Source organism: Mustela nigripes, chromosome 4, assembly GCF_022355385.1.
Source record: "Mustela nigripes isolate SB6536 chromosome 4, MUSNIG.SB6536, whole genome shotgun sequence".
Classification (NCBI taxonomy): domain Eukaryota; kingdom Metazoa; phylum Chordata; class Mammalia; order Carnivora; family Mustelidae; genus Mustela; species Mustela nigripes.
Window position 1 is genome coordinate 151,136,465 of NC_081560.1, and position 12,358 is coordinate 151,148,822.

General features: G+C 36.8%; 1 protein-coding gene across 1 annotated transcript in view; it reads right to left on the minus strand.

The window, feature by feature from the left end:
* LOC132016447 (tyrosine-protein phosphatase non-receptor type 20-like) overlaps positions 1–12,358 on the minus strand; it is an 87,797-nt gene that overhangs the window by 16,003 nt on the left and 59,436 nt on the right. The window contains exons 4-5 of the mRNA XM_059397693.1: positions 7,678–7,775; positions 5,077–5,186 (exon numbers count right to left, since the gene is read on the minus strand). Of these exons, the coding sequence (XP_059253676.1) occupies positions 5,077–5,186; positions 7,678–7,775 (208 nt within the window). The remainder of the gene's footprint in view (positions 1–5,076; positions 5,187–7,677; positions 7,776–12,358) is intronic.

A 12,358-nucleotide genomic window follows, 5' to 3' on the forward strand; every position in this document is an offset into this window, starting at 1 on the left:
CTTGTGATGTGCTGTGTTGTATGCAACTGATGAGTCACTAAATTCTACAACTGAAACAAATATTACACTGCATGTTAACTAACAAGAATTTAAATAAAAATTTGGGGAAAGAAAAAAACAAACAAAAAAAAGGGTTTACATGGGAATGAACAAAATAATTTAAAACGCCATATGTAGCAATAGCCCAAACAGCCTGTAAAATTTTTTGACTGAAGTATAATTGACATACAGTATCCTATTAGTTTTAGGAGTAGAGTGATTGGTGTCTTTATATATTATGAGATAATCCCCATAATAAGTCTATTTACCATCTGTCATCAAAGTTATTACAATATTATCACCTACATTCCCTATGCTTTATATTACATCCCATGATCTGTTTATTACTGGAAGTCTGCACCTCTTAGTTTATTACTGGAAGTCTGCACCTCTTAATACCCTTTACATTCATTTTTTTTTTTTTTTAGAAATTAAGGGAAGATTTGTCTTTCTAGATATTACTTACAACCTCTATAATCGCAACAGAATAATATGTCCACAGGAACAAACAAGACAATCAGTGGAAAAGTTTGGAGAACAGAAAAGGACCCAAACACTTTTGGGAATTTAATATGTGATAAACATATATTTAAATTTAATTGGGAAAGTGGCTTAGTGAATGGTGCTGGTTTAATTGTCTAGTCCATTTTCTACATGTCCACTATACTTAGCAATTAACAGCAGACAGATTAATGACCTAGGTAAAACTGAATGAATGAATGAGTGAATGAATGAATGGATGAATGAATGAAAATTCTGGGAGAAATTTAAGAGAGTATTTGCGCATTCTTCTAGTAAAGGAATTTCTAAACACTCTAGAAACCCACAATGGTTATGAAGGTTTTCTTTCTTAGGTATGGAGCAGGAGAAGAGTTTATATTTATCAGACAGACAAGATGTTAGGATTTCCAAAATGTAAAGAGTTCCTACAAAATAATAAGACAAAAATGGTAAAGGATACAAATATGCAAATGAAAGAGGCTAATAAACAAACAAGATACTCGTTCTCATTAGTCATCAGGACAATGTGAATTACAGTAACAAAGAACTGTTATTTTTAATTCATCAGATTGGCAAAAACTGGGAAAAGGGCTATCTAGTGGTGATAAAAATATGGGAAATTGGGCCCTTCAAAACAGCTAGAGCAAGAATAAATTGCTCTAACCTCTGGAAAGGAGTCTGATATTATCTATTTAATACAAAATGAATATATACCTTGACTTATCAAGGGAATCTAACAACAACAAAAAAAGCACTGGTACATAGGAAATATGTATAAGAATACATGTTACAGATTATTAATGGGAAAAAAATCAACTGGAGAATGGCTTAGGATAGGATTTCCAGAAGATGGAAAAGAATTCAGATTTAAAAAAAACTTAGTATCTTGCTGAAGGCTGAATGTGGCCTAATGTGAGAGCATGGAATTTCGGGAAGCCACAGATACTAGAGAGTTTGCAACACCCTTGCAGACTCAGTAGGCCTCCAACTGATGCTCAGAAAGAAAGAAAGAAAGAAAGAAAGAAAGAAAGAAGGAAAGAAAGAAAAAGAAATGACACAGCGTTGTGTCATTTGGAAGGAAATGGAAGGAATCCCTCAGTGGCAAAGGCTTAGAGAAGAGTTACCGCCACTGTGGAAAATGTAAAAAGTCCCATTTGGACCTACCGTCTCCCCAGAGAACAAAATCTTCAGCTGAAGGAGGACGAGCAGCAAACTCTGTTGTGCACAGGTGAAGAACCAATGCAGTTAGAAATAGCTAAAGAAAAACACTCTCCTCCGGGAGGAAAGGCAGGAAACGTCCAGGACCCTATACCGATACTATCATCAGTGTCCTACCACTAAGCAAGGAACAGGAAATTCTCCCACAGTAAGCCTGCCAAAAATACAAAGCAGAATTGGAATGTCACAGCGAGGAGAGATAGCATCACGGACAAAACTCTCTCCCCTGAAAACCAGGAACAGAGAACTTACCAAAGGCTGAGTCTGGACTATGACCACAAAGAACTCTGCCCTCCTGTGCAGGCCAGCCAGTACCAGGCTACCACTAGAGCATGAGTGTGGGGAAGAGCCCTTCTGAACCACAGGTGCACCGGGAAGGCTTAAAGTAAGGGCAGAACAGGAAGGTGAAGAGAAACCCTCTAGCATTGCAGTTACCACCCTAGGCACAATTTAAATCTTGACACATTTTTAAGTCAAAAGTTCACATAGCCACGGTCGCCAAACTGTGGAAAGAACCAAGATGCCCTTCAACGGACGAATGGATAAGGAAGATGTGGTCCATATACACTATGGAGTATGATGCCTCCATCAGAAAGGATGAATACCCAACTTTTGTAGCAACATGGACGGGACTGGAAGAGATTATGCTGAGTGAAATAAGTCAAGCAGAGAGAGTCAATTATCATATGGTTTCACTTACTTGTGGAGCATAACAAATAGCATGGAGGATAAGGGGAGTTAGAGAGGAGAAGGGAGTTGGGGGAAATTGGAAGGGGAGGTGAACCATGAGAGACTATGGACTCTGAAGAACAATCTGAGGGGTCTGAAGGGATGGGAGGTGGGAGGCTGGGGGAACCAGGTGGTGGGTATTGGAGAGGGCACGGATTGCATGGAGCACTGGGTGTGGTGCAAAAACAATGAAGGAAAATATATTATGCTGAAAATAAAATTAAAGAAAACAAAACAAAACAAACAAACAAACAAAAGTTCACGTAGGTAATGAAAGCAACACAAAACCAAAATCTAACCCATGTCCCAAACATGCTAAATCAAGAACCTACACTAATGGCCTAGCAGCGGAACAGGCATGACTATTTCCAGGCATAAATTCTACTTACCTCAATCTCTACTTTTCTACACCCCAAATCAACACCCTACCAAACTTTACAAGACATACAAGAAGCAGCAGCAGCAGTGACAAAAGACGTCAAAAAAAAAACCAAGGCAATTCTACAGGAAAAAACTTAGATATGACCCATGTGTTAAAATCATGAGAGAGGAAATTCTAAATAACTCTGATTAATATGTTTAAGCTCTTATGGAAAAAGTGGACAAACTATGAACAGATACGGAATTTGAACAGAGATGGAAACTAGAAGATAAAGTCAAATGTAAATTTTCTCACTAGAAAACTTTGTAAGATGGGCACCTCAGTCTGCCTTCAGCTCAGGTCCTGACCTCAGGGTCCTGGAATCAAGCCCCACATAGGGCTCCCTGCTCAGCCAGAAGCCTGCTTCTCCCACTGCCTCTGCCCCTCCCCCCCCACTCATGCCAGCTTGCGAGTACACTGTCTCTCAAATAAATAAATAAATAAATACTCTGTAGGAAAGCTAAAGAATGTTTTCAAGTGGGCTTATTTATTAGTAGACTAACAAAGCTGAGGAAAGAGTAAATAAATTTGCAGATGAGTTGGTAAAAATTATCTTAAATAGAAACACAAAGAAAAAAGAGTAGGAGGAAAAAAGATAAAATGAATACAGGTACAGCCCCTTTGGAAAACAGTCTATCAGTTACAGACTTTTGACTCAGAAATCCCACCCCTAGATAGATTTACTTTAAAGAAATGGAAAAGTAGATTTACACAAAACCAGTATGTGAATGTTTGTAGTGCTTTTATACATAATTGTCAAAATGTGGAAACACCCAAATGTCCCTCAACTGCTGAATGGATAAACAAACTGGTATAGCCATACAATGGAATGCTATTTAGGAAAAAAAAATTAAATACCAATAAAAACAACAGTAGAAACAAATACCAAGCACTGCTCCAAGTGAAAGAAGTGGCACATGAAAGGCACATATTTATGATTCTGTTTATATGACACTTCGGATAAGACAAAGCTAACAAGAACAAGATCAGATTACTGGTTGCCAGGCACTGGCAGTGGGGTGAGGGAAGACCGACGACAAAAGACGGACGACGAGAAAGATGAAGAATGAAGGAAACTCATCTTGATGGTGATGGTAGACCTTTGTCTATAACCTCACAGAACTGCATGCTGAAAGGATGAATTTTACCATATGTAAATTATACTTTAGTATTTAAAAAGTATTTTCTTGTAAACTATTTTTGTGTCAGACTGTATATTAATAATTAGAGTGTGAGATTGCCCTAATTAGATTTGACATTTTCCAAATTTAAAAGTCATTAGAGAAGATTTTGACACTCAATCTAATGTTGAAATGCATGTTCTCTATAATTCTCTCTTTTTTTTAAAGATTTTATTTATTTATTCGACAGAGAGGGATCACAAGTAGGCAGAGAGGCTGGCAGAGAGAGAGGAGGAAGCAGGGTCCCTGCCCAGCAGAGAGCCCGATGCAGGGCTCGATTCCAGGACCCCGAGATCATGACCTGAGCCGAAGGCAGAGACTTAACTCACTGAGCCATCCAGGCACCCCAGGGTTTTTTGAAGTATGGGATTTCCCCTACCTCACACACAAATGTTACATATATAGAAATTTAAATGTTTTTATTTTATAATTTTTATAACTTATATATGTATAAATCTAGATATGTTCATGGTTATATTTCTGTTTACATTATATACAGATGTAAATACATATACACACAAAATTTTTAATATTCTTCAGTATTATGATTTATTTTTTATACACATCTGTATTTTCTTTTTTCCTTACAACATATGACTATGTGTTATCAAAAAATGTTCCTATTTTATTTATAAAGTATATACTGTGCAACAAATTAAAATTTAGAAAATGAGGAAGCAGATCATAATGCAAGTCTACAAAAATCTCTAATTCCTAGTATGAGAAAATATAAATAGCTCATTTTATTAAGCTGACATTGATATATTAAAATACTCAAAGAAAGGGAGAAATTTACCCTTACGAAGGTGGGGTGTGGAGCATTTTCTTCATTCTTAAAAAAAAAAAAACCCTAGGAAACCATGCTTTCCCCATCTAAAAAAGTTTTTCCCAGCTCTTTCCTGCATTCATATTAGAAATGTCTTCATTCCTACCTCTGAAATACAGCCTCTTCAAGAATGTGCTAATAGCAATAGGATGAGGTCGTACCGGCAAGCTGAGGTGGGACAGTCCGGGACGGTCCAGGAAGCTCTTCATCCTCACTGCTCCACTTGTCTCTGAGAAACAAGCCACCCGTGGCCAGGGTGCCCTCACTCTCACTAGAAAAGAAATTTATGTATTTGCTCATGGTTTCAAAGAATATATACATTTATGAAAGACTCTCGTAATCTGTATTAATGAATGTGTTGACACCCATCTCCATTTTAGTTCAGCTATGTACTTCTGTCGTCTGCCCCTGGAGAGGGCCCACTTCCACAGAGATCATGCCCAAGTCCCAACGTCTGATCACAAACTCCATCCCTTCCCACATTTGCCTGGCTTGCAAATTAGGCATGTTGGATCAACTAACGTCCTTTACCTCGGCTACAGAAAGTACTGAGGCCACCGGGGTCTCTGATATCAACAGAAAGCCATCTGGAAAACACGGGCAGGTCTCAGTCCAGCTTCCTCTACCTTTCTTCCATGGTAGCTAATTCTGAACCACCATCCTCATGTAGACCCTATCTTAATTCTCTGCCTTCGTAAAAATGTAGCCCCTTCTCGACAATGAAAGCCAGAAAGCAAGAACACGTTCAACATACTTTTTAAAAAATGTGTGCTGAGTTACACCAACATTTTCAATTATTCCTTACTTTCTCCCTGATCAGAATTAATTCTTCCACATTCAACTCCAAGCCTTCTGTCTCCTAGACAATTTTTTCTAAAATTATCTTTTTCATATATATATATATATATATATAATCTCCCCCATGTATGAATTCTTCCAAACGTAAGAATACTTGATTCCCCCGATCTTAAAAATGGAAACCCTTTTCAACTTTCTTTCAAACACTAGCCCTACTGTCTTCCTGTTCCTTTCCAGTTTCTCACTGCTCCATTTACTTGCTGCACTGTCATTTGCAACCCCACTTAACAGAAGCCTCTTAATGTGATTTCTGGTTCTAATCTGTGATGTCTAGAGAAAACTCTCCCTAAATTCAAATTTAATTCTACCCGCCCACCAGCTTCAGGAAAAACCCAGGCCCCTCACAGAAGTTTAAGTTAGTGGCGATCTGGCCCCTTCCTACTTTTTCATCGTCATGCCTACTAATCTCTTTTGTGCATCTTATGCTTTAACCAAATAAATGCCTTTCTTCTTTTGCTTCTGTGAGTCATTTCAAGTTTCTTATTCATTCCTCTTCTCATCTTTTTTTTTTTTTTGGATTACTATAAATATCTAATTGTTGCCCATTTCTTGCCAGATATCATCCACCTTGCTACCCACAATCCTCTTCCTAGATGGGTAGACAGACATATGCATGAATACAACAAGAAAAATTCCACCTGTACTTCCTCCTAATGCTAACAAACTGACTAAAATATGCACTCCTTGGTTTCATGTATATCAAGCTCCTTTACACTCTGACCCACATTATATTTTTGGCTCTACCTCTTATCGTCCCAAGCTTCCTGGCATTCAAATTCACAGGTACCCTAGAGCTCTTAACACATAATAATTCTCACCATTAATAAGATATTTTCACAACTTATCTTTGTTTAAACCTCTCCCAGCTTGACATTTTCTTCCCTCCCTTTTCCCCTGCTAGATTTATACTTAATTAAGATCCTAAATCCAAATAAATATCCTAAATATTTTTTATTCAAATAAAGTGGTGATAAACTCTCCCATCCATATTTCTGTCTTCTGTATTCACAATCCCTGGACTTTGGCTCTATAACAGTACTTATTATATCGTATTTAAATTTGTCTTTTACATATCTGTTTCCCTAATTAAATTATAAACTAAAGGGCAAGAACTGTGTAATATTTTACATTTTAATACAATGCTTAGTATATAATTACCATCTAATAATTGGTATATACCATTAGTATATAATAGGATCTCAAATGTCTTTTGAACTATAATTTATTTGTTCATTTAATGCACTTTTGAAAGTTGCATATGCAAGTTTTAAACTATCTGCATTATTATGCAGTGCTATTCCAGTCACTACAGCTAACATGACTTATAAATCTCTATATAGAAATATGGCTCATTAAGATGTTCTCTTCTTTGATATGATTTTGCATGTCACACCTAAATTTGAACATTTTTATAAGCATGAATGCTATTGTTTCTTTTGTTTTTCCTAATGGAAATTTACTTTTCTCTTGGTTCTTTAAATATTTTCATACATAGTACCAAGAATTCATCATCTAACAGTTCTATTGTTTCTAGCACATTATTTTCTTTCTTGGAAATCCATATAATTTCTAGTGGAATTAATTGTGTCCTGTGCTTTACTTTACCTCAAGCATAATGCCCTCTCCAAAGCTCCCAACACATTTACAAAGACTCTGGAAATGTATAATTGTTGAGTTGACTGAGAAATTAAACTCTTTAGGAATATCTTCTTCTTGTGTTAATACCATATTTATGAGGTCATAAATGCATCCTATTTCTAGCAAAATCAGGTTGTACTTACTACAAAGAATTATCTCTTGAGAAACTAATCAAACATTTGAGGGTTGTTTATTCATGGTCTCCACTGAGAGGGCTATGAGCATGAATGAACAGAAAGCTCACTAAATAAGTATATTGGTTATACCTTTCTGTAGCATCTTTAAAAAGATCATCGTAATTACTGTGTTGGAAATTCTGAACAGGGAGTTTTACCTTCTCTGAGCCACCTGCATTTTCCAAAACCTACAGGAATAAGAATGAAAAGAAAATCATGGCTATGATTTTAGGAATGTGTAGTTTAAAAGAAATGTCTAGTTTCTATAGCTTCTTATGAAGAATCTTCAATAATAGATCTAAAACCACAGTCGGTGTGATTTCTACTTCTAGAAAATCACCTGAAATGTACTGCTCCCTATTAAATATTTTACAACCTGTCAAAACAAAAGAGCATAAAGTACTATGCACACACAAGTGAATTTTTATTGAATCACCCAAGTTATTTTCTAAAAGTTGATAAAAATAGGCTTCATTTTTTATCAAAAAAAATTATCACTGTAACCCAGAGAAGGCTCTTATCCTTGGTTTACTGTAAATACAAAATTCTTAGCACTGTATTTATCTTTATTTTAGTGCTTATGTAATCTAGTCCAGTAATCCATCTCTACCATGGGAATCCGTACTGCCCCATAGACTTCAGTCCATTCTGTTGCATTCAGAGTCTTCTATAATTAAAAAAAAAATTGAGTATAATTAGGGGGGAAATCACATTAAAATAAAGATTCAGTAATTCTGCTTCAATTAATCCATTCATTTGATGATTCTTTTCTGAGGATCTAGTATGCACAGATACTGCTCTAAGTGCTGTGGATAAAACAATGAACAAGAGAGGCGTGTGTTCTGCTGCTGCAGAGCATGTGTTCTCATGAGGAGAAAAAAATACACAAGCAAACATACAAATTACAGCTGGTGATGTTAATGCAGTCACAGAGTACGGTGACATGTAACTGTCATGTACCTAAAAGACAAAAGGAAGAGCTAAGCAAAGAGAAAGGGAAGCATCCTCAGCAAAAGAAAACAGTCATGATTTCAGAGTTATGGGACTAAGTCTCACATCAGGCTCCACACTCAGTGGGGAGTCTGTAGGAGATTCACTCCCCACCCTGCCCCTCTTCCTGTTCTCTCTCTAAAATAAATAAATCTCTAAAAAGGTAAATAAATAAATTAGGGATAACTATGTTCTTCATTTATTAAGACTTAATATCCATTAATGATATATCTATAACAATAAAATATTTTTAAATATTCTCAAAAAAAGTAAATCATACCTATCCTTAGATTGACTCCTAAGTACTATTTTTTTTATTAATTTCTTTTCAACGTAACAGTATTCTTTGTTTTTGCACCACAAGCAATACTCGATGCCATACGTGCCCTCCATAATACCCACAACCTGGCTCCCCCAACCTCCCACTCCCCGCCCCTTCAAAACCCTCAGATTGTTTTTCAGAATCCATAGTCTCTCATGGTTCATCTCCCCTTCCAATTTCCCTCAACTGCTTTCTCCTCTCCATCTCCCCATGTCCTCCATGGTATTTGTTATGCTCCACAAATAAGTGAAACCATATGATAATTGACTCTCTCTGCTTGACTTATTTCACTCAGCATAATCTCTTCCAGTCCTGTCCATGTTGCTACAAAAGTTGGGTATTCCTCCCTTCTAATGAAGGAATAATACTCCATAGTGTATACATGGACCACATCTTTCTTATCCATTTGTCCATTGAAGGGCATCTTGGTTCTTTCCACAGTTTGGCGACCGTGGCCATTGCTGCTATGAACATTGGGGGTACAGATGGCCCTTCTTTTCACTACATCTGTATCTTTGGGGTAAATACCCAGTAGTGCAATTGCAGGGTCATAGGGAAGCTCTATTCTTAATTTCTTAAGGAATCTCCACACTGTTTTCTAAAGTGGCTGCACCAACTTGCATTCCCATCAACAGCATAAGAGGGTTCCCCTTTCTCCACATCCTCTCCAACACATGTTGTTTCCTGTCTTGCTAATTTTGGCCATTCTAACCTGGTATAAGGTGGTATCTCAATGTGGTTTTAATTTGAATCTCCCTGATGGCTAGTGATGATGAATGTTTTTTCATGTGTCTGATAGCCATTTGTATGTCTTCATTGAAGAAGTGTCTGTTTATGTCTTCTGCCCATTTTTTGACATGATTATCTGTTTTGCGTGTGTTGAGTTTGATTTTTCTTTTTAGATCCTGGATATCAACCTTTTGTCTGTACTGTCATTTACAAGTATCTTCTCCCAATCCGTGGGTTGCCTCTTTGTTTTGTTGACTGTTTCCTTTGCTGTGCAGAAGCTTTTGATCTTGATGAAGTCCCTAAAGTTCATTTTCGCTTTTGTTTCCTTTGCCTTTGGAAACATATCTTGAAAGAAGTTGCTGTGGCTGATATCAAAGAGGTTACTTCCTATGTTCTCATCTAGGATTCTGAAGGATTCCTGTCTCACACTGAGGTCTTTTATCCATTTCGAGTTTATTTTTGTGTACAGTGTAAGAGAATGGTTGAGTTTCATTCTTCTACATATAGCTGTCTAATTTTCCCAGCACCATTTATTGAAGAGACTGTCTTTTTTCCACTGTGTATTTTTTCCTACTTTGTCGAAGATTATTTGACCATGGAGTTGAGGGTCCATATCTGGGCTCTCTACTCTGTTCCACTAGTCTGTGTGTCTGTTTTTATGCCAGTACCATGCTGTCTTGGTGATCACGGCTTTGTAGTAAAGCTTGAAATCAGGTAACGTGATGCCCCCAGTTTTCTTTTTCTTTTTCTTTTAGCAATTCGGGGTTTCTTCTGATTCCATACAAATTTTAGGATTATTTGCTCCAGCTCTTTGAAAAATACCAGTGGAATTTTGACTCCTACATACTTTATTGCAGGTACCATTATAAATGTGATGGTGTAATCTATTACAGTAGATAATTTGATATCTGGTAGATAATTTGATATCTCCGTCTAATACGTGTCCTCTATAATACCCACCACCATGCTCACCCATCCCCTCACCCTGCCCCCTTCCAAAACCCTCAGTTTGTTTCTCCACAGTCTCTCATGCTTCATCTCCCCCTCCAATTTCCCCTGATTCATTTTTCCTTTCCTTCTCTTAATGTCCTCCACGTTATTCCTTGTGAAGTAAACCTTTTAGTATTATATAGTGACCTCTAAAGCCTAATACACCTACCAACTACTGTATAATCACAAAACCACATATTTTATATTACATAATTTTATATTTGTTCTACTTTAAATATTTTAAATTTCCACTATGACCTCTTCTTTGACCCATGAGTTTTGAATATGTCTTTAATTTCCAAATGTATGTTTTATCTATTTGTGGTTGACTTCCAACTTATGTCAGAGGCCACAGTCAGTATTATAAAGATTATTTGAAGGGTGCCTGGGTGGCTCAGTGGGTTATGCCTCTGCCTTCAGCCCAGATCATGATCTCAGGGTTCTGGGGTCAAGCCCCTCATTGGGCTCTCTGCTCAGTGGGGAGCCTGCTTCCCCCTATCCCTCTGCCTGCCTCTCTGCCTACTTGTGAACTCTCTCTCTCTCTGTCAAATAAATAAATAAAGTCTTTAAAAAAATTATTTGAAACTGGTTGAGATATATTTTAATTTGGTATATGGTAAATTTTTATAAATGGTCCATGTAAGCTTGAAAAGAATGTATATTCTCTAACTTTTGGATGCAAGTTCTATAGATATGTCTGTTCTATCTATCTGGCTAATTTTTTTATAATTTCTATACTCTATATACTATTGTCTATTCTTTTAATAAAAGATATATTTTTAAATGGTCCACTATCATAGTGAATTTATTAATTCCTTCCTGTAATTATGTCCAATACTGATTTATATATTCTAATGCTTATAAGTTTAGAATTTTATATCTTCCCTGTGAACTAAAACTTTGTTTTTTTTTATCTTTTTCAGTGTTCCAAGATTCATTGTTTATACACCACACTCAGTGCTCTGTCTAATACGTGTCCTCCATAATACCCACCACCAGGCTCACCCATCCCCTCACCCTGCCCCCTTCTAAGACCCTCAGTTTGTTTCTCCACAGTCTCTCATGCTTCATCTCCCCCTCCAATTTCCCCTGATTCGTTTTTCCTTTCCTTCTCCTAATGTCCTCCACGTTATTCCTTATGAAGTAAACCTTTTAATATTATATAGTGACCTCTAAAGCCTAATACCTTTATGCTTTTAAGCCTTTTTGTCTGATATTACTATACTACATTAGTTCTCTTCTGTTAGTGTTGTTCTGTGTATTTTAACTCTTTTACTTTAAAACATCAATGGAAGGGACATCTGGGTGGCTCAGATGGTTAGGTGTCTGCCTTCAGCTCAGGTCATGATCACAGGGTCCTGAGATCAAGTCCTGAATTGGGCTCGTTGCTTAGCCAGGAGCTGCTTCTCCCTCTGCCTTCCACTCCCCCTGCTTGTGCTCTCTCTCTCTCTCTCCCTCTCTCTGACAAAAAAATAAGCAAAATCTTTTAAAAAAACCCTAAATCTTAAAAAAAAAAAATCAAGGGAAAATGTCCTCCAAGGCCTTCTTCTCATTAAACTACAGAAATAAGCAATAAATAGAATGAGTTCTACAGAGTTGGCCTAGTCCTAAAAACTAGTTTATCAACAATAATTGGTAAAACAAATCCCTAAACATTAATTTCAGGAGAATCAAAAAGGAATGTGAAGATTGTGAATGAAATGGGATGGAGGAAAAGAAAGAGAATAGTACTATTACAAT